The sequence below is a fragment of the Acinonyx jubatus genome, chromosome C2, assembly GCF_027475565.1.
Source record: "Acinonyx jubatus isolate Ajub_Pintada_27869175 chromosome C2, VMU_Ajub_asm_v1.0, whole genome shotgun sequence".
NCBI classification, from domain to species: domain Eukaryota; kingdom Metazoa; phylum Chordata; class Mammalia; order Carnivora; family Felidae; genus Acinonyx; species Acinonyx jubatus.
The window spans coordinates 126,866,111-126,887,404 of record NC_069384.1 but is presented as its reverse complement, the minus strand read 5'-3'; the positions used below and the strand labels follow the sequence as shown (position 1 = coordinate 126,887,404).

Here is a 21,294-nt window from a genome sequence, read left to right as displayed (position 1 = left end):
ACCCATTTGCACAGAATCAGAATCACAAAAGCAGCCAGGGAAAAAAGACACATTATGTACATAGAAACAAAGATAAAAAGACAGCAATTTCTCCTCAGAAACAATGCAAGCAGGAAGACAATGGAGCAAAATCCATAAAGTACTATTAACCTAAAACTCGAGGTTAATAACTTTCAGATATGTATTGTCAAAAACAAAGATGAAATAAAGACTTTTTCAAACATTCAAACACTGATAGATTTCATCACCAACAGATTCTCACAATGAGAAATGTTAAAGGAAGTCCTCAGGAAAAAGTGAAATGACACCAGATGGAAATGTGGATCTACACAAAGGAATGATGAACACAACAAATGATTAATAACGGTGAAATATGTAATATTTCTTTCATATTATTTAAAAATGTTTGGGGTGCCTGGCTGGCTAGTTGGTAGAGCATGCAATTCTTGATTTTTGGGTTGTATGTTCAAGCCCCATGTTGGGACTTAAAAATATCCTCTTTGAAAAACATCTTTAAAAGATCATTGGCTTTGTAAATAAAAATAACAACAGTAGGTTGGATCACAGACCTAACAAAACATGGAAGAAAAGAATTTTTGTTACCTTGTCAGAAACATGCAAACTGTAAGAAAATGAAGTGACATTTTTGAAGTACTAAAAGAAAAATGTTGTCAACACAGAATTCTATACCTAGCAAAAGTCTTTTAAAAAAGGTGAGGGATGCCTGGGTGGTTCAGTCAGTTAAGTGTCTGACTCTTGATTTCAGTTTAGTTCATGATCTCACAGTTGGTGAGATTGAGCCCCTCACTGGGCTCTGCACTGACAGCTTGGAGTCTGCTTGGGATTCTTTGTCTCCCTCTCTCTCTGCCCCTCTCCCGCTTATGTACATGTGCTCTCTCTCTCTCTCCCTCTCTCAAAACAAACATTTAGAAATATTTTAAAATAAATAAATAAAAATAAAAATGAAGGTGAAAAAAGGAATCAAATGCCAAAACAATTCACTGCTAGCAGACCCACAACACAAGGAAGAAAGTTCTTTGGGCAGAGGAGGACACCTGCACACTCATGCGTACATGCACTTAAAAATCTGAGAGATCTGGATTTTAATCCTGGCTCTGTCACTTATTTGCTTGGGTTAGTTACTATCCTCTCTGAGGCTTAGCTTCCTCATATGTATAATGTGGGCAGAAATGCCTACCCTCGTCTCTCATATTATGAATTCTACGAGAGCAGTAAAAAGTTAACATTCTGGGTGAAAGACACACATGGGAAGACTTTGTACTATTCTTGCAACTTTCCTAAAGGCCTAAAATTATGTCAAAATAAAAAGTTAAAGAAGAAATATGGTGATTTTTTAAAAATTATGCACATACACACACACATCCATGACTCTCAGATTCCTGGCACATTCAGCAAATGGCTTGTTCTGATTTATTAAACATTCTGGTCCACATGATGCTTTCCTAAGAAACCAGAATGTAAGTGTATTTGGCATCAACTTAGTCTTCTACAGAACGAGAACCTAGCTGGGAAGCTGCTGTGAACCTTCCTAACCATGGGCCAGGAGGCTGAGCAATCCTGGACAGATCAGCTCAGTGGGCAGAGCCCATGTGTAACCACCACATGTGCACGTGCACCGAGATGCATGCAAATACATACACAGAGACACACACACACATGGTCCATCCAGCAGGTGCCATGGTCAATCCAGCATGGTCAATCCTGCAGTGTGTGTGGGAACTCTCCAATCCCCCTGGTGACTTAGCTGTGAAACTAAGAACCTTGTCAAGACAGCATCTGCAGGACCTCTTGACAACCACCTGAGACCTGACCATACAGCTTGTGTGGACTGCAGAGCTGGTCCTGACCACAACTAGTGCACCTGCTGTCAGGAACTTCTTTGCCTCACTGATGCATCTCAAACACTCCTATCAGCTTCAAAAAGGTGCAGGGTCTCCCCTCCAGGTCCCAACGGCAGCACCAGTACCTGCTAGCTTTGAGTGCCAGCTACAGCCCCCACACAGCACACACAGTTACCCTCTGGCATGGCTTCCCTGGAGAGCCAGGGTGGGGTAGGCAGAACAGCCTGAAACTCAGCCTAACTCCATTCAGACCCTACACAGGCCAGTCATGTCCACATGCCCGAGCAGCAGCACAGGTGCTATGAAAAATGAATTCATAGTGAGGACATGTATGTTTGTTTGAGAGAAGGAGAGAGCACATGCTAAATTCCCACCAGCAGCTGATTTTTTGACAAGGCTGGTGTTAATGCAATTTGGTAGTTTATTTAACTGATAGGAACTCTTGGCCCATCCACAGCATGGAGTTTGGCAAAGTAGTATACATGCTCATGTTTATCCTTTCTTCCTGAAGCATATTGCTGGTGTTGTTGATGGTAAAAAGCCTCACTAACAGGGAGAGAAGGGTGGGGTAGTGAGAATGGGCAGGCAGTGCTGAGAGGCATGGCGTGTGTTTCACAGGTTGTCAGCTGAGGACTAATGAGAGTGGTCCTGTGACAATGGACCCCCAGCACCCATCCATGATGGCACTGCTATGGTCTGGCCAAGAGAGCAACCTTGTTTAGGCAGATGGAAGGTGGCAGTTCAGAGTGCAGGCTAATGTAGGCAGGGAACCTTCCTGGATCTCCAGCCCCCTTGAGAAGCCCCTGGGCTGGACATCCACAGGTGTGGTCTCTGAGGTCTCCATGAGCATAGGGAATTGTTCTTGGCACTCCCATTGGCCATGGCTTCTTCTCTCCTGTGTATACTCTCACACAGCCTGCCCACTGCTGCTCGCCTTGTTGCTTTGACAAGGGGGCAACCAGGCACAATCCCAGCCCCTGCACCTCTAGAGCCAGCTGTAGGCGGAAGACTGGACATGCAGACTCGCCCTTACGTCAAAAGAAAGAAGCCTCCTCCTACTCTCAGGAGGTGACTCAAGGTCACCTGCTCACAATTCACTTGGGGAGCGGGGATGGCTTCCTGGTGAAGTTGAGAGATGGGGATCATTGTTATGGAGGTAGAGAAGGCTTCTAGATATCCAGGACCCTAGGCCTGGGAGTGGGCACAGGACCACCCAGCAGGTAGAGGTGCACTGTGTCTCCAGCCCTTGTGAATCAGGGACAACTGCTGGCCAGGCACTGGGGTGGCCAGAGGGCCAGGCTGGAGGGAGGGAACAGCGGGACCTGAGTCAATACTGAGGTCTGCCCTCTGGACTTGGACGCCTGGGGACCAGGACAAGGAGATGGTAGCCAGGCTCATCCAGTCCCCATCCCACAAGCTCTGGTTCCCTAAGAAGCCCTCTCAAAAGCTGCACCAGAAGTGGCATGAGTCATCAAGGATTCTAGATTTAATCTTGCTCAAGTCCCTCACTGAGCTGAGGAGATGTGAGGTCAGAGAAGGGGGCTACCTGCCCAGAATCATAGAGCACCAGGGTCATGGTCAGACAGGATCTCTCCTGGTTCACAGTCAGATCTCCACTTCAGAGGTTTCTCTGAGCCCATAAGGCTTTCCAAAGTGTGCTCAGGACAAGGAGATCCAGCCTCCTAAAGTCCCAGTAGCAACACGCAACACAGGAAGTGCCAAGGAGCAGCACAGAGTAAACTGCACTAAGGCACAAAAGCCTGGGTTCTAGAAGGAATACAGATCTGAGTGGCCGCAAAATACCAAGTCATGGCAAAAAAGCAGCTAGATAAAAGTCTGATCCAGTCCTGACATGTGACATGATGCAGCATGTGACAGGAAAACTGGGGGCCCAGGGAGCAAGAGGGCTTGTTCAAGGCCACATGAAGAAAGAGCAAGAGCAGAGCAGGAAACAGGACCCCACTCCCAGGGGCCTCCCTCTTATCTGCTTTGGGTGGCCTCAGCCAGCTGCTTAACCTGGGGCAGCTCCTGGCCCCTTCCTAGATGCTCTAACTCCTTGTCTGCAAAACAAAGGCATCGCTAAGGTGTCTGCTCCCTGGAAAATCTTCACCCCATCTGTAGTAGTTATTGGTTATTGTGTAATAAACACCACAACCTTAGCGGCTTAAAGTAACACACACTGATTATCTCACAGTTTCTGTGGGCAGGAGTCTGGGCATGGTTTAGCTGGGTCCTCTGCTCAGGGACTCACAAGGTTGTAATCATGGTATCAGCAAGGCTACACTTCCTTCTGGGGCTTGGCATCCTCTTCCAAGCTGCTGTGATTGTTAACAGAATTCAGTTCCTTGTGGCTTGTTCCAATTTGGTGGGGCTGCCAGCCAGAGGCCACTCTTATTTCCTAGAGGCCACCCATAGTTCTCTGCCACATGACCCCTCACAGGGCTTCTCACACATGGCGGCTCATGTCTTCAAGGCCAGCAAGAGGGGTCTTCTGCAGAAATAACCATGGGAGGGACACCCATCACCTCTGCCATACCATACTGGCCAGAGGCAAGCCTCAGTTTCCATGTGCATTCAAGGGGAGTGCTATGCAAGGGCATGACTCATTCGGCATCACCTGAGGTCGCATCTGCCGCGACCATTTACACGTTCCTAAGAGACACCACCTCTACTCTTCACTCAGTCTCTGCATCCTCTCCTATAGTGGTGAGGTGGCTTGGTCGCCTGCAGCAGAATCTCATGGGTCTCTCTGCCTCAAGGCAGAAGCTAAAAGATGGCCTGGGACAGAGGCTGGGGGGGATGGGGGCAAAGCCGGGCCCCTGTTGTGTCGACTACATCGTGCATTTGCACACTGCTCTGCACAGTTCTTGCACATCACATCCAGCCCTCTCCAAGCTGAGGTGGATGGACGAGCTCTCCAGACCAGAACGCTGGCTGAGTGGCCCTTCTGCTGCATGATGGAGGCAGGAGAGAGCTGGGCTCTGCCCTCTTCTGACGTAAATGTGAGAGAACCAAGGTGGGAGGTTAGCTGGGCACTTTTTCAGGACTGTATTATCTTCCGATCTGGGCAGCAGCTGCAGTGCTTTGGCTGGATGTGGGGGAAGGGAGGGGAGACTTAACTGGAATCAGAGAACTGCTGGATCCTGGCGCTACAGGTATTCAATCATAAAAAATGACTAATTTGGGAGGAGCCTTTTTTCTGCCTAAAAAGAAACCTTCTCAGAGGTGCTCTCTACTCAGAGAAGAGCAGAACTAAACAAAGATCTCCTGGTCCCAAGACTTGACCCTACTCACGGCCGCCCGAGCTGGGAACTGCAGGGTCCCAGTGGGGCAGAGCCTACCTGACTCTGGGAGGGAGGGACAAACCTGCGTCTGCTCCTTGAAGCCCAGCACTGGAGCACTGGTGCTGCTGAACATCCTCTCTCATCCCCCAGGACAAGGTAAGAGCCCTTCTCTCCACTCCGGCTCTACCTGGCTGGCAGTCCTCAACTCTCCTCACAGCAGCAGCCACAGCCCTGGTTCCTCACCTTGTCCTCGACCCGAACACAGAATGGGTCCCCTCACTCCTGTACCCAGCACACACCAGTGCCTCCACGGGAACCTCCAGCCCTCCATTCTATTTGGACAGAACCTGGGATGCACGGCACTGCCGCCCAGAGCTGCAAACCACCCTGGTTTTCCCAAGGCACCAGTGCTGGCCCACTTGCACACCTAGGTCCATCTGTGTCTGGTGAGAGCACGTCCCTTCCCCATCTCAGCACTTCCATGGTTCTCCCTTCCCCATTCTGTCCTCCTAGCCCTCTCCCTTCACTGGATGGGGAAACAAGAAACACTTGTTCTAAATGCTTCACTTAATCTCTTCTGCACAGTGTTTACTCCCTGCTCATCAACAGGGTCAGAACAGAACATTTTCTCCACGTCTCCAAAGTAGCACACAATCCTCAGTGGGACCTGTCTCTCGTGTGGAGGCCACCATCACAGCTCTTCAGTCCTGAACCAGGGATGGGTCTCTTGGTCCTGCCTCTGCCCCAGGGGTAGGGGCAATGGAGGAACCAGAAGGGGTTCAAATGGTCAAGGCTGCATTGAGCTGCTTGTGGCCAGTTTCGGGGTCTATTTTTCTCCAGGCCAGCAACTCCAGGCAAGAGTGACACCTCTGCTGAGCACCAAGCAAGGGGACGGGTCTCCTTACCCACTGTGACCTCAGATGATTAATCTGGCACTGCTCAGGGGGGCCATGGGCAGTGACTAAAATGTGCTTGATTACTGACAATTAGGATATTCTTCACTCACTAGCCACACTGACAAAGGAATACCCAGCTGGGTACTTAGTAACGTGCATGGGCACCACCTGAGCAGAAGACAGGAGGGACAGGGAGCAGGGGTCACTTTGCAGGGTGAGGTTTCAGTCCTTGAGAACAGACCATGAGCTGACCCACAGGCAGGGGACTACATCAACTGACCTGAACAGGCTGCCCTCTCTGGTCTAGGGCTGGGTTCAGGATGGCAGTCCCCTGCCTCTACTCTGGCTCCCTGGCTCTTGCCATTCACTTTTTGTGCAGCCACTTGAGGTTGGGTTTCTGTCTCCAAGTCAGGGAGAGGGGCTCTCCCTTATATAATGCTGCCCTCCCTCAAGTTTTCACAGGCCCCTAAGCTTATTGGGGAGCTAGAATTCATCAGAGAAGAGCAAGGGAATCCATGGGAGAAAGCAAAGACAGTGGGTCAAGCATCTGTTGGAAGAGGAACCCAGAAAGGGAAGGAGTGAGAAGAGGCTGCACAAAGGACCAGGGGAGCTCACACACCCAATGACCAGAGAGGCAGGCAAGTTCATATACCCAAAGACCAGGAGGCTAGGGGTACAGTTATCTAATAACCAACCTGAGCAGGTGGCAGAGGGGAAGAGTCTGGAAGGGCAGCCAGCAGCCCTGGAGCACCCCTTTGGCGGACAGAAGCAGTCAGGGGACCCAGGGCATTGTGGAGGCAGGAAGGACAGAGGAGTTCAAGGAGGCCAGTTTGGGTATATCTGAGTACAGCGTGGCCTTGTAGAGAAGGACAGGAGCTCCTCCCCTACAACCCTTCATTGCCCCAAAGTTTTCACCACATAGAGAAAGAACCAATAAAATCTATGTACCCAGAGGTCTAAATCTCAGAGCTGGAAGCTCAGGCTCACAAACCCTCCTCTGTGTTCCATTCTCTGACTGTTCCCTGCATGGCCTGGCTCAGGCTGCCTGCATCTCTTGCCTCCAATCAGGCCATATTCATCTTTGTCTTCTAATCCATGAGCATGTCCCTCCTTGGTCAAAACCACCTGGGGGTCCCCACTGCCTGCAGGGAAGACATAGACCCTGTATGTAGAAGCAAGATTCTCTGAGGCCTGAACCTGCCCACTTCTCCAGGTTCAATGATTTTTTCTAACTATGCTCACGACCTCACCTCCCACACCTACGCCAGAGTCCAGTCACCTTGAACTACACCCAATTCCCCCAGAAGCTCCAAGCCCCTCCCAGCCCCCAACCTTGGCATAGTTGGGCCCTCCGCTCGAGATGCCTCCCTTGTGTGCCTATGAATTCCCTCTCACTATGCAAAACCTCCTCTGGGAAGCCTTCCCTGACTCCCCCAGCAGACCACACCCACAGCCTTGCTTGTGTGCTTTAATAGTCACATTAACACTGGCTGAGATTTATCACCTGCCTACCTCACCAAGCACTGTTCTAATCACAACATGGCAAAGCCTCAGCCCCTGTGGTCTACCCAGGCTGCACTCCTTGTCCTTGGGGAAGTTACAGAGCCGTGAAGATGAGGTGCTCTTCCTGGGAGCAGCTGTGGGGGCCCAGCAGAGCAAGGCTAGGTGAATCTGTCCCAATTCTGCTGGGACGGGCAGTGGAAAAATGCCAACCAGGGAGTCAGAGGCCTGGGAGCTCCTCCCAGTTAGCAGTAACCGTTCTGGGTCCTGCAATCTGTGCTAAAGCCTTTCTTCTTCAAGACACACTTTCTTTGTTTATAAAATGGGTACACAGCTCCACCAATCAGATCACAAGGATGTAGGCTATGCAGCTCACTACACAAGAGGACCAATGGGTGATTCTCAAAACCTCCACCCTACTTCTCTCTCATTCATCTATAAAAGGAGGGATTGCTGTCACTGTTTCATTAACAAAATTACCTATCACTTGAGCATTCACCGTGCGCCATGTACTGATGTATTAGATCTTCATGCAACCTCAACAAGGTAAGGATTGCCCTGCTGTCTGATGAGAAAAATGAGTACAGGGTGGTCCTGTTATATCCCAGCACCACCCAGAGAGTGAGAAGTGGGGCTGGGGCAGAAGTGCAGGGCTTAGGAGCACCAGTAAGTGATGGTGCTGGAGCAGGAGCTGGGGCTGGTCTGGTGGGGTGACTGCACACCCCTGTTGGTGCCAGCCCTTTCCCAGCCCTCTCTGCTTACCACACACCCACCTGGCTGCAGAAAGAAGTATCCTGGAGTAGGGGTACCTGGGAGCTGTCACCTGTTCTGCTGTCCTCACCAAAGGTCCTCGGTATGGAATGACTGCCCGCCAGCAGGGAGGGCAGGATAGCCCCATCCCGATTGCCTGGCAACCTGAGTCAAACACACCGTCAGAAGAGAGGAGCCACAGAGCCCTGGGGGCACACCAGGGAAGAGGGCCAAGAATGCCTCCCAGAAAAAGAGGTAGCAGACTGGAGAGGACTCTGCACTGGGACTGTCCAGGGGAGTTTGGGGGGATATAATTAGCAGAGGCCCTGATTACATGCCTTCATCTCTGCAGTTTCTCTGACCTCTCTAGCCAGCAATGCAATCTCCAGGCTGAGAGTGTTACTGACTTGGCATCATACCCTGAGCTAGCTGTGAATTACAGGACCAGAGTTAGAGCTCCATCAGCCTGAGTGGTCATCCATCCAGCAGCTTCCGAGGATATATTGAGAAAGCCAGAGAACACCGTGGGCTTATCCAACCACAGAGGCTGCTGGTGGTTGACCCCAAACAGAATCAGGGTCTCCGGGCCCTGATATCTCCAGGCCTGAAGGAAGGATGAGGCCAGGAGAAGGGTTACCCCAGAGCAGGTGGGAACCAGCCACTTAGTTTGATTGGTTCTTCCCTTCCTAGGATTTAGTTCTCAGCTAGAACCCAGATGACATCTTGTCCATGGTGTGCAGGACTGACCTGGGAAGGCTTTAACTGCCCCACATCCTCTCCAACCAACTCCCTTCAAACCACCCCAAATAAGCAGTTCATTCTATGTAAGAATGCAGTGTCTGATATGCAATCCAGCTCAATCAGATTGGAGAGACTGCTTGCTTCTTAGAGCTATCCCCCTGCCCTCCTCTCTGCTCAGGGCCCCAGTGCCCTCTCACCAGCCTAAGGGAATCAAAGACCTCCTCCCACCCACCCCCATGTTGTGATCCATTCCTCAGCAAAGAGCTTGGCACATGATTCCCAAGGAGACATTTATGGCAGACCTCTTGTCTATAAGGCCTCAGTGTTCTGTCCTCTTTTCCCCACAACAGGGCCTGAGCCTGCCTTTGAGGCATGAGGTCTAACAGATCACTATGTGCTTCTCATAGTGACCTAGGTTCATGGACTATGGGTTCAAGGACTAGGTTCACACTAGCAGTAAGTCTGTGGCCATGACCTGCTCTCCCTGAACCCCTGTCTCCTGACATGCAAAACAAGGAGAATTTCACATCTATCACAGGATGCCGGAAAGAAAAGTGCCCTGTGTGGAGCCTAGGGCATAGAGTGTATTCTTAAATGCCATCTGAGGTTAACTGGAGGAAGAACACGGAAACCCAGGAAGGTTAGCTCCATTTCCCATCATCCTCTCCAAACCTTAGAATAAACAATCCTTCCTAGGTGTAGATGTGACTGAGCCATTCCCCAGCTGAGGATCCTCCACCAGCTCCCCACTTCCCTCAGAATAAAGCCCCAGCTCATGGCCAGCCTCTGTGACCTGCCCTCACACCTCATCTTCAGCCACAGGGGAAGCTGGGTGAGCTGGTTAACTTAATGCTGGAAGTCCCTTTCTCTGGGGGAAATCCCACTAAGGCATCATGCCCTTTCCCCAACTGTCCATCCAGCTCTTGGAAGAAAGCTGTGATTTCTATCACAGAACGCACACAACTGAAGTCTTCCTTCTTCCCTGGTCCACTACCCACAGCAACTATGGGGCATCAGGTGGCCAGTGTTCTAATGCATTTCCTGGAAGTAACCTTTGCTTTTAAGGCTTTTTTCTGCCCTCAGGAGCAGGATATCATCTGTTTTTTCCTGGACCCTGCCCTGTCCCTTGGGTAGGCCCCCACCTGGGAACAGGTGGTGCCTGGCCCAGGACACGTGATTGAGTCACCTGGGCTCCCACTGGTCTTGTTACCAAGAGACCAGAATAAATCTGTTTTTCTACTAAAAATAAATCACTTCACCAAAATGACAAAGTACTCATAGCAGTGAATGTTTACTTTTAAAACAAGATCCCACTTAGTTTAGGACAAAAGTTATGAAAATAAAAAGGAAAGCTGGAAATTTCAAGCCCTAAGATAAAATAAAGAACCCCTAGGAGTTTATAAGTGTTATGAATCTTTCTCCTCTCCTTCTGAGTCCCAAGCAGCAGAGACTGGCCTATGCCTCAGTGCCCTCAGGCCTTGCCTGGGGCCCCATTTCCTGGGGCCTTTTTGGCTCTAACAAAGCTGCCCATCTCAACGTGAGTCTGATACTTCTCCCTGGCAACCTCCCCCATCTTCTCTTCTCTGTGCTGAGAAATGGAAAAGGATGATAGTGGACAGTTGAGAAAATACCCAGCACAGTTTTTCTAGCAGTTCACCTCTGATGTCTATGGATTTTGCTTTTTACTCTAATCTTTTCTCACCTTGATCAATGGTTCTGCCCAATAATTTCTTTAAGTCATTACATTAAGATCAGGCAGCACTGCACATTCAATGGTTCATTCATTCAGCAACAGCGCAAGGCACAGAGTGCAAAGGACAGAGAGACTTCACAGCCTGGATGGGACACAGATAGTACCACCCTCAGATTTGCCCCCAAGGAGTTTGCAAGGTCAAGGTAACACCTACCAAGTTAAATATTCATTGGCTGAGTTTATGGATGTTATAAGCAAAAAAGGACAATGAGATTATTTTGTTGTATTTTATTTGGATTCATTATAATTTGGGGGCTGCAAATGATAATGGGATCACAAAAAAGACAGTACTATTACATCTGCATAGCCAGAACATAATCTAACGGTCTCATTTCTCTCTTCTGGTTAGTTCTCTTGTCTCTGACCCTTAGCATGGAGGGTGCCACGTTTGTCTTCTACCAAGTACAGGTTAATTCTCATCATGGCGTCTCATCTGATTTTCTCATCTCATGCACACCTCTTTAAACAAATAAAGCCAACATTCTGGGCCCACATCCAAGGTACCCCGCCATCATTCCAGACACTGAGGAAAGGAAGGAAAAAAGTGGGAGGAGCAAAAACAAGACCCAGAAACTAAGGAACAGAGCAACTGGATTTATGTCCAATCTCGCAGTGAGCTCTGGCAACATCCCATTTGGGCATATCCCTTCCTTCCCACCTCTGGTGGCCTTACTGCTTTCTCTTATTTCTTTAGAGAAGGTGGTGGGGATAAGAGTCCCTTGAGAATTTCACCTTCTGTGAGATGTACTATGGGTTGGGCACAACCAAGGCTAAAGGCTTCAACCCAGTGTGAAAGATTTTTAAGTGTTTCTGGTAAAAATCTCCCAGCTTGAGAAAGCAGCAGGTGTCAGGATGAAGAATCCTGCTTCAAACTGCCTTGACTCCCCTCACTTTTAATCTACTGATGGACCATCAGTAAATATCAAACAGTGAGGATAATCTCATCATTTTTAAATCCAGATATTTAATGAGCAAAAGTCTCCTGCAGATGGGGAGAAGGGGAAAGGAACTAAGATCTAGTCCTCTCAGGTGCTTAAATTCACATTTGAGGGGCTTAAAATTCAGTTAGGGGTTTTGTTTCTTAAAAAGCTAATAAACATTTAAAAATCCAGAATAACTGAGACAACAGACAGGTCATGGGGCAACATGTGATAGTTTTTTAAAAATGCTCAGAAAGAAACCAAAGCTACTCCATGGTAAGCGCCCAGGTGGGCTGGGCACAGCAGAGGGAGGGGATCTGGGAGGTGTTGGGAAGGAGACATCGGGATGGGCTTCAGATACAATCCCCAGGCCAACCAAGGGCGCCCTATGTGGTTATGGGTGGTGTGTGGTGGGAGGGCATGGGTCAGGCTGAGCCAGGCCTTGGGAGGGGCGGGGGGAGCCCTGCAGGCAGTGGAGGGGCACTGAAGACTCCTTAACCCAGAGGAATGGGATGACAGTCGGGGATAGCCCCTTCTCAGCACTGGCAAGCCAGACACCCTCATCCTCTTGCTCCCCACCCCCACACACTTCTTCTCCACAGCAGGGAGAACAGACAAAGCTCCCTCGAGAGGGTGGGCCCCTCGCAAGACCTACTCCCTGTACTCAGCCCACCAAAGGAGCACCAGCCAGTTGCCTATAGAAGCATCTCCTCCTCTGAAGCCTTAGAAGCCATCTCTGACACCTGCCGACAAAGGTGGGTGGGACGCCGTGCTGTGTGCTTCCACAGCAGCTGTTCTCTTGTCTTCGCTTGCACAGACCTTTACTGTAATTATATCCACAAATGTCTGAAGTCCCCAGTGGACCATAAGTTCCGGGAGGCAGGGATACACTCAAAGGCCTGACTAAATAAATAAATGGATGATGGAAGGAGGAAAGGAGAGAGTGATGGGTGGGGGTGGGGAGAGGGATGAGTGAACAAATGACTAAATGGCCAAAGCTGTGTGCACAGTCACTGTGTTGTATACTCTGAGAATGCCATTCCCATCATGCTCACTGTGATGGCACCTCCAGAGCACAACTGCCAGGGACAAGGAGAAGGCAGGTCAGAGAGAGAAGCTGTCCTGCTGGCCTCAGCCTGGGAACACAGACCCAACTTGTGGTGTCCCTCAATCTTCCTGCTTTGGCAGGAGGAGTCAAAGGGAAGGGAGATCAGAAGAGGCTAGAACACCCAACAGGCATATCCCACATCCCTAGTCCCCACCACACACCCAGATGCACTGAAGGAAGCCTAAACCCCCACAGAATGCCATCTGAACTTAGGAGGAAGGCATGTGTCCCCCAGGCCCCCTCTCTTTCCTAAGACACCTGCTCATGCCTCTCTTCTCTGGATGTCACCAAGAGTCACAGTTGAGATTAGTGTGCCTCGCCCTCCACACCATCCCCTGCCACTGCCATCAGCACAAGGCCATGGCCAAAAGGCCCAGAGAGAGCCATCTGAACACCAGCAGCATTGCACAGCCTTCCTACTGCAAAGAATCTACTCATTCTAGATCTACAGCACCCTTTCCACAACCCCACGCCCTGCCAGATTGACACAGACAGCAAGCCTGTAGTCCATGGTCCAGGGGACAGCGTCATTCTGCTGCCAGGAAGGCTCTCTCCTGGGCTAGAGGTGTTCTCTCTAGAGTGGTTCCTTAAGGTCTTCCCACTCAAACCAGGCCCTGGTATCTTTGAAGGCTTGATGCCCTCTTGGGATTATCTATTTCAGGGTGTTCTTCTCATCACTGGGCTTCGGGTTGGGTACTCCTTTTTGGAATCTAGCTGTCCTCATCTACTGGTCTAGGGAGATGCCACCACTATAGCAGGCACAGGAAACAAGGGAAGGCCACATCCCTCCAGCCCTTTCCCCTGGCCTCTATCCAAGGGAGTCAGCTCATATAGGAAGACCCATGCATGCTCCTCTAGAAGGCTCTGTCAAGCTCAGCTGGCCCAAGTGTCCCAGGTATAGAAGGTGAGGGCCCTCCGAGGTCACATAGAGAGGGAGAGCCAGGGTGGCAGGAGGGCCAGACCTCAGGGGCTCCTTGCACTGCAGAGACTGCAGTGGCACAAAGGATCAACACACACAAAACTGTGTGCAGGCAAGTCAGAAGCAACAGCTATGAAGGCAATCCCCCCCCCCATCCCATCAGGCTCAGGGATGCATATGATCCCCACCTAACTTGGGGGGTCCCAAAAGCCATGCAGAATACAAGGTACACAACCCACTAATGATATACTCAGGGCTTCTCAGGGCCCTAGGGATCCCAGCCAGAAGGAACTAGAGTAGCCAATAGCCAAACTCACTGATGGCAGTCTTTTGTCTCTAATGACTGTGTTCCCAGGGCCCACAAACCCTGCCGCCAGCCAAATAGCCCAGCATTCCTCCTAGGTCACCTAACCCAGCCACAAGTCTGGTCAGAGAATGGCAATCCTCACCTCAACTCTGGAAGGCTCCCCAATTCTTTGTTTCCCCAATTCAAGGTCATCTTGATTCCCAACATTAATGATTGGGAACAGAAGATGTGGTTTCTAGCCCCAGAAGTGCTAGCAACACACGGATGGGGGCTCTCTCTCTTTCCAAGCCCTCCCCACCCCTGGGCTCAGAGTTCTAATCTACACATGCAAGGTGGGGGCTCTATCTCTAAGGCCCTAAACTCTCATTTCTGTGATTTAGGAACAAAGGGGGTTTGCAAGGCTCCTCAGGGACCTCAACCCATAAGAGATTCTGAATGAGTCCAGAGTTTTCACTCAAACTCACAAGAGACAGTCTCATCAAAGCCCTGGTCCTTTACTGAAGCAAGTTCAGACTTGGGATAAACAAATGTTTCTTGAGAACCTACCAGGGTCCAGGCCCTTTGAGAGGCACAGGGGAAACACGGAGGAGGAAGAGAAGTGCCCTCAAACAACCATTTCACAGAGGCAGAAACTGAGGCTCAGAGAGGCCTCAAACTCTGCTCAAGGCAAACCACATAGGAATTCAACTCCCAGGATGCCTGATCCCTTCAGAGTTCTCTCCCAGGGCTCCAGGCTGGGTAACATAAGCACTGGGATGTGAAGACCCCTGAAATCCCTGCAAGCATGGGAAAAGTGAGCTCTGAAACTGGACTCTATTAAAATCAGAAACTCAGAGTCCAGGGCACAGGACTGGCTGGCTCAGTTGATCTTGTTCTGAAATGCCCTGCTTGGCCCCAGGATGCACCCCCGTGTTAGGGTCTGACCATGTCTGACATCCTTCTCTCAACCATCCATCTCAGGTAATGAGCAGCAACACAGGAGACTGCCATGCGACCTTCACAACCCACATGTACACACACCACAGTAGCACTGTTTCCTGAGCCCACAAGGTCCTCCTAAGGTTGCCTGTGTCTCAGCTCCTTGTACAGACAGGCACCAAACCAGGTGAACTGGACTGGTCTGCAAAACAAGAGCTGGGGGTGCTGTCCCCAGCAACCACGTTCTTCCTGAGGTGAGCTGGGCAAGGCCCAGCCTGCGCCTCTGCAGCCCCAGGGGAGAGGCCTCTGGAGAGGTGCACTGAGAACCACTCCTTCCTACAGGTGTCAGAGGGGTCCACACTCTTCACTCTGGTCGTCCCACCCTGGGGCCAACCCGGGTTTCAGAGATGCTCTCCCTGGGGAGGCTGCTGGGCTGCAGGGAAGCCGTTTGTCTCCTTCCCCCAACCCGCCCCCCACCCCCCGCCCCTGGCCGGCTGCCACGGTGACCTCCCCTCCCCCAAGACTGGCGGTGAGCTGGGAGGTGGGGGTGGGAAGCCTCCTCCGCCGACAACGCTCTCAGGAGGGGTGCTGGGAAGCCAGGCAGGGCGTGTCGCCTGGTCCTTTCTCTGCCCAGCGCCAGGCTTCGCCGCCTCTTGGTGCGTGGCGCCCTGTACCATCCCCCAAATCGGCCTCGCACCAGGGAACCCTAGCTGTCCTCGCCCAGACCCTGAGCCCGAGAGACACTAAGCACGCTGGCATAGGGCAGCGTCTAGAACCTTCCGTGCCCAGTCGGACGCAGGCCAGGGGAGGTAGGCGCCCGGTTCCCCTACACCCTGCGCCCGCTCCTTCCACAGGAGACAGGTGTTGGCCTTCCCCCGCGGCCCTGGGCTCCAGGGCCCGGACGTGCCCGTCATTAAACATGGGTCCGGCAGGGTCCGCAGGAAGCCCTCCGACCAGACGCCGGCCCTGCCTTGTTCTCCGAAGAGGGGCGCCAATCTTCTCCCGGCCCCCGCGGGCACCCCTCCACCTGCGCGGTCGCCCGCAGCCGGTGCCGCAGTGCGAGCGAGCCCGCGAGCCCGGCGCTTTCACGCCCCGGCCGGCGCCGCCGAGCGAGCCGCCGCCCTCCGGCCCCCCGCCGCGCCGCACCGGCCCCGCAGCTCTCGCCCCGCACCCCACCTCCCACCCTCACTCCCACCTGGGGCCCACCGCCCCCTCCATCCCTACCCCGGGCCCCTCCCCTGCCTGGCCCCGCCCGAGCCAGCCTCGACCCCCACATCCCCATCCCTCCCCTCCGCCCGGGCTTGGAGGGGCCTTTCCGAGCCGGCGCCGGGGCCCTAACGGAGCGGATGATTTGGCGGCAGGGGTCGCCTCGGCGCGGCGCCAAGCCAAGAGAATAAGCGGGGTACTTACCGCTCTGCTCCCCCAGGAACACCAACTTGAATTTTCTCAGTGGGTTCCCAAAATCTCCCCCTGCGGACATGGTGCTGGCAGCCGGGCCGTGCAGGAGGAGGAGGAGAAGCGAAGGAGCAGGGAGGGAGGAGGAGGGCGAGGGGAGGCTGCCGGCGGTGCGGGAGCCGGAGGGGGAAGGGCTGGCTGCGCGCGTCCCTGACTCCCCAGCTGCGTCCCGGCCCCGGCCTGCGGCTGCGTGTCCGGCGGCGGCGGCGGCGGCAGCGGCGGAGGAGGAGGCTGGGGCTGGGCTGCTGCGGGCGGCGCTCGCTGCGGTGCGAGGGGCGCGCTCTGGACGCCGGAGGCGCGGCGCGGACAGAGAGGCGCGGGCGGAGCGGGGCGCAGGGACGGCGCGCGGGGCGGAGGAGCGCTCTCTCGAGCCGCGCGCCGCGGCCCCCTCCCGTCTCCCTCCTTGGTCGGCGCCTGCGCTCTGCGCGCTCCCCAGCCTCTGATGTCATGCGGGGCCCGCGGCGCTGCGGGGCTGGGGGCGTCCGCCCGCCCACCGCGAGCCCACACTCGGCGGGAGAGAACCGCCTGGCCCGGCCTCCGGGGGACCCCCGGATCGGGCCGTCTCTCGTTGCCCCACTACGTCTGTCTTCCCCACTCTTAACTCTGCCCCTCCTTTGAATCCAGAAAAATGACAGGAGAAACTGAGAAATTGTCAGGGGACGTTTGTTTCTGGTCTTTTAAAACCTAGATGCCAGTCCCTTCTTCCACCTCCCGCGACGCCGCAGATGCACGGCCTTATGAGAAGACAGAAAGGAAAGGAGGTTGGGGGAGAGCCAGGTTGTGTGGTGGACCATGTGCGGGTAGACTGGCTCGACTGTCACCCCGTGGGGCCTCTAGCCTGCCCTCCCCTCTCTAGGTCCAGATCCCTCCTCTGGGTGCCTCTGTGGGGTCATAGGTGTCACCTCAGACCTGGCCAGCAAGAGAAGAGGACCAGTCCAAGGTGTGCCTTTCTGAAGCCAACCTCTCCTACAGAGAATTTTACCCTAAGTCTGTTGTCCCCTGGGTGAGAAGGAGCAATGACGTCCGGAATATCAGTGTGGCCGACTCCAGACAGTGCTCTGGAGTTCTTGACCCTGGGGCCACCAGGCTGACAAGACTACTGCTTGCCCTGGCAATTAGTTGTATCTGGACAATGCGCTCCCAGAGGCCGGGAGGGTGGCCTCCCATTACCCCCTGTATGTCACTGGCCCACTGAGGCACAAAGGACAGGTTGTGAGTGGGTGAGAACAAGGGATCCCAAGTGTTAGAAGCATTCTCAGGACAGCCATATGGTAAGGCAGTCTGGTTAATGCAGGTTTCACAAAGCTGCCTACTACTCTCCTACCACCTCCTTCCTTACAGCGGTTCAAAGAACATTAATTTGGGAACAGGCTGTGTGTGTGTGTGTGTGTGTGTGTGTGTGTGTGTGTGTGTGTGCGCGCGCGCGTGCGCGTGCGCGTGCAGAGAGAAAGAAAGAATGAGAAACAATCTTAATCCCCAGGTATTACCAAGGAACATTTGCTACCCACTTTCTGACTTACAGGGCTTGACTGGGGTGTCTCCCTGGTTTGTTGACCTAAAGCCCCTCTCTCATTGCTTGTTTAAAAACTAGAAAGTGAGTTCCATGAAAGCAGCTGTTGAAGCTCCACTATAGGATCTCAAGGATCTAGCTGAGAGCCTACTAAATAGTTGTAGAACATTTGAGCTAATGTCTAGAACGCAAATCAGAACAGCTGTTCTATTTCTCAGTCACCTTTGGTTTGGAGCCTCAGGGATTGCAGGCCAGCACTCTGGGATATCTACTCCACTGTGCCCGGCATCAGGCTCAGGGGGACCCTCCAAACTCCCACTGTACTTCCGCTCTGGGGTTCTCATTCTCTCAGGAGACTGCATCCAGCATGGGGCTGAAGGAGGCTCTGGAAGACGCTCCCATGCCGCAGCCCTTCCTACCTCTGAGTGGTCCCTCCACCAAGGTTCCAGAGGAATCATGGTCAAGTTGCCACCTGGTGCTGTCTTCCTGCACCCTCTCAGCCTTTACTGGGGACACTGTCAGTGGCAAGACAAAGCAGCTGAGATGTGACAGGAAGTGTACCATCTTTTAGGTGAGCCTGGGCAAGTCGTATACCTTCTCTGATCACCTGGTCCTCTGCACACAAGGTGGTGGGCAGTAGGGGGGGGTGGATGGAACAGAGGCCTGTCTTGGCACCTCCAAGCCCTCAAAGTTACAGTACTTTTGAGATCTCTAGTTGTTTCCCTCCCCTGTGCCCTTTTCCCTTCCTCCCTCCTCAAAGCAGAATTGCAGAACTCTGGTTTTTCTTTGGGTTTTATCACATTTGGATATGTCCTTCGACAATACTTTTGTTTGCATCCTTTGAACTTTATATAAGGTATCAAACTGTATTGTCTCCCCATGACTTGCATTTTTCTTAACATTATGTTCCTAAGATATATCTGTTGCTGCATATAGCTGTGGTTCTTCTGTTTTCATTGCTGTTTAGTATTCCACTGTATGCTTTTTACAGTTTTTAAATATAGTTTTTAAATCATTTTCAGTAAAATGTGTCCAGATAAAAGGGTGTTTTTTAATTTAAAATAACTTTAGATTCACAGTGATAACATCTTACATCACCATCATACATTTAACTCACAATGATAACATCTCACATTGCTATTATACATTAGTAAAACAAGGAAATTAACATTGGGAAACACACAGAGGTTTCTTTCTGCTACTACAAATGCTGCTATGAATGTTCCTTATGTGCTTCCTAATGCACCTGGGAGACGTTTTTCCAAGATATTTATCAAGTAGATGAACTGAGGTATAGAATCAAATATGTAGGGTGCCTGGGTGACTCAGTCAGTTAAGCATCTGACTCTTGATTTTGGCTCAAGTCATGATCTCACAATTTGTGAGATTAAGTCTCATGTCAGGATTTTCTCTGTCTCTGTCTCTGTCTCTCTCTGTCTCTCTCTGTCTCTGCCCCTCCCTTGCTCATGCTCTCTTTCTCTCTCTCTCTCTCCCTCTCTCAAAATAAATAAATAAGCATTAAAAAAAAAAAGAAATATGTCTTTGATTTTAAGCCAAACTGTTTTCCAAAGATAGTCCTCAGGTCATGTATTTCTACATCTTCACCTATGTTTTTTTTTATTTTCTTCAAGAAAGTCTTGATATTCTCAGCCCTTTGCTGTGATATATACTTTTTTAAATTAAACTTTATATTTTGAAATCATTGTAGATGCACACATAATTGTAAGAAATAAGACAGATTCTGTGTATCATTTTAACCAGATTCCTTCAAAGGTAACATCTTGCAAAGCTATAGTAAAATGCCACAGCTAGGGTGTTGTCACTCAAACAGTCATGGTATAGAACATTTCCATCACTGGGGATGAGTTAAGATGGAGAAGTAGGGGGACCCTGGGTTTTCCTTGTTTCTCAAAAACAGCTGTATTGAGGTCAGATCACTTTGAACACCCAGGAAACCAACCACAGGTGGCAGAAAGATCTCCACATTTGGAGGGAGACAGTGTGGCAGGCTTACTTCAACAAATAAATCAAAGCACACCTAGTTAAAGGTTCAAACACTCCCCACTGCAAGCAAGGAGGAGCTCTGCAGAGGACTGACCAGTGGGAAAGAGCAGCCAAGATGCAACAGCAGACTGCACACTACATGCACTAGAAAAACTTCCTGAAGTGCCAGCCCCTGGACAGTGTATAGGGCCCTTTTTTAATATAGCAGTCCTCTCAGGTACAGAAAGCCTAACCAACTTTTAAAATGCGCAGAAGACAGAAACTTAGCCAAAATGACAAGGCAGAGGAGTTCTCCCCAAAAGAAAGGTCAAGAAGATATCACAGCTAGGGACTTGCTCAATACAGATATAAGCACTATATCTGAACAAGAATTTAGAACAGTCATGAGACTACTACCTTGGCTTGAAAAAAGCATAGAAGACACCAGAGAAACCTTTGCTGTAGAGATCAAGGAACTGAAAACTAGTCAGGCTGAATTTAAAAACGTTATAACTGAGATGCAATACAGTGACAACGAGGATTGAAGAAGCAGAGGAGAGAATAGGTGATATAGAAGATAAAATTATAGAAAATCATGAAGCTGAAAAAAGAGTGAAAAAAAATTATTACATCATGAGGGGAAACCTAGAGAACTTAGTGATTCTATGAAATGAAACAAATCTGTATCATAGGAGTTCCAGAAAAAGGAGAGTGGGAAAAAGGGGAAGGTTTATTTGAACAAATTATAGCTGAGAACTTCCCAAATCTGTGGGTGGAAATAGGCATTCAAGTCTAAGAGACACAAAGAACTCCCCTCAAAATCAACAAAAACAGGTTAACACCATGACATATCATAGTGAAACTTGCAAAATACAAAGATAAAGAGAGAATTTTGAAAGCAGCGGGGGACAAAATGTCCTTAACCTACAAGGGGAGACACATAAGATTAGCAGATCTGTCCACTGAAATTTGGAAGGCCAGAAAGGAGGGGCAGGAAATATTCAATGTGCTGAATGGGAAAAATATGCAGCCAAGAATTCTTTATCCAACAAGGCTGTTCATACAGAATAAAAGAAGAGACAAAGAGTTTCCCAGACAAACAGAAACTAAAGGAGTTTGTGACCACTAAACCAGCACTGCAAGAAAGTTTAGTGGGGATTCTCTGAGTGGAGGAGGCGGGGATTCTCTGAGTGGAAGGGAAGACAACCAAAGCAACAATGATTACAAAGGATCAGAGAACATCACCAGAAACACCAAATCTACAGGTAACACAATGGCACTAAATTCATATCTTTTAATAATCACTCTCAATGTAAATGGATTAAATACTCCAATCAAAAGACATAAGGTATCAGAACATATAAAAAACCAAGATCTATCAACATGCT

The 21,294-nt window shown here is 50.8% G+C and overlaps 1 protein-coding gene across 1 annotated transcript in view; it reads right to left on the bottom strand.

Annotated features, from left to right (window-relative positions):
- Positions 1 to 16,582, bottom strand: part of RAB6B (RAB6B, member RAS oncogene family) — a 61,252-nt gene extending 44,670 nt beyond the window's left edge. The window contains exon 1 of the mRNA XM_027061812.2: positions 16,369 to 16,582. Coding sequence (XP_026917613.1) covers positions 16,369 to 16,438 — 70 coding nt within the window. The 5' untranslated portion in view covers positions 16,439 to 16,582. The remainder of the gene's footprint in view (positions 1 to 16,368) is intronic.
- Positions 16,583 to 21,294: the final 4,712 nt, after the last annotated feature.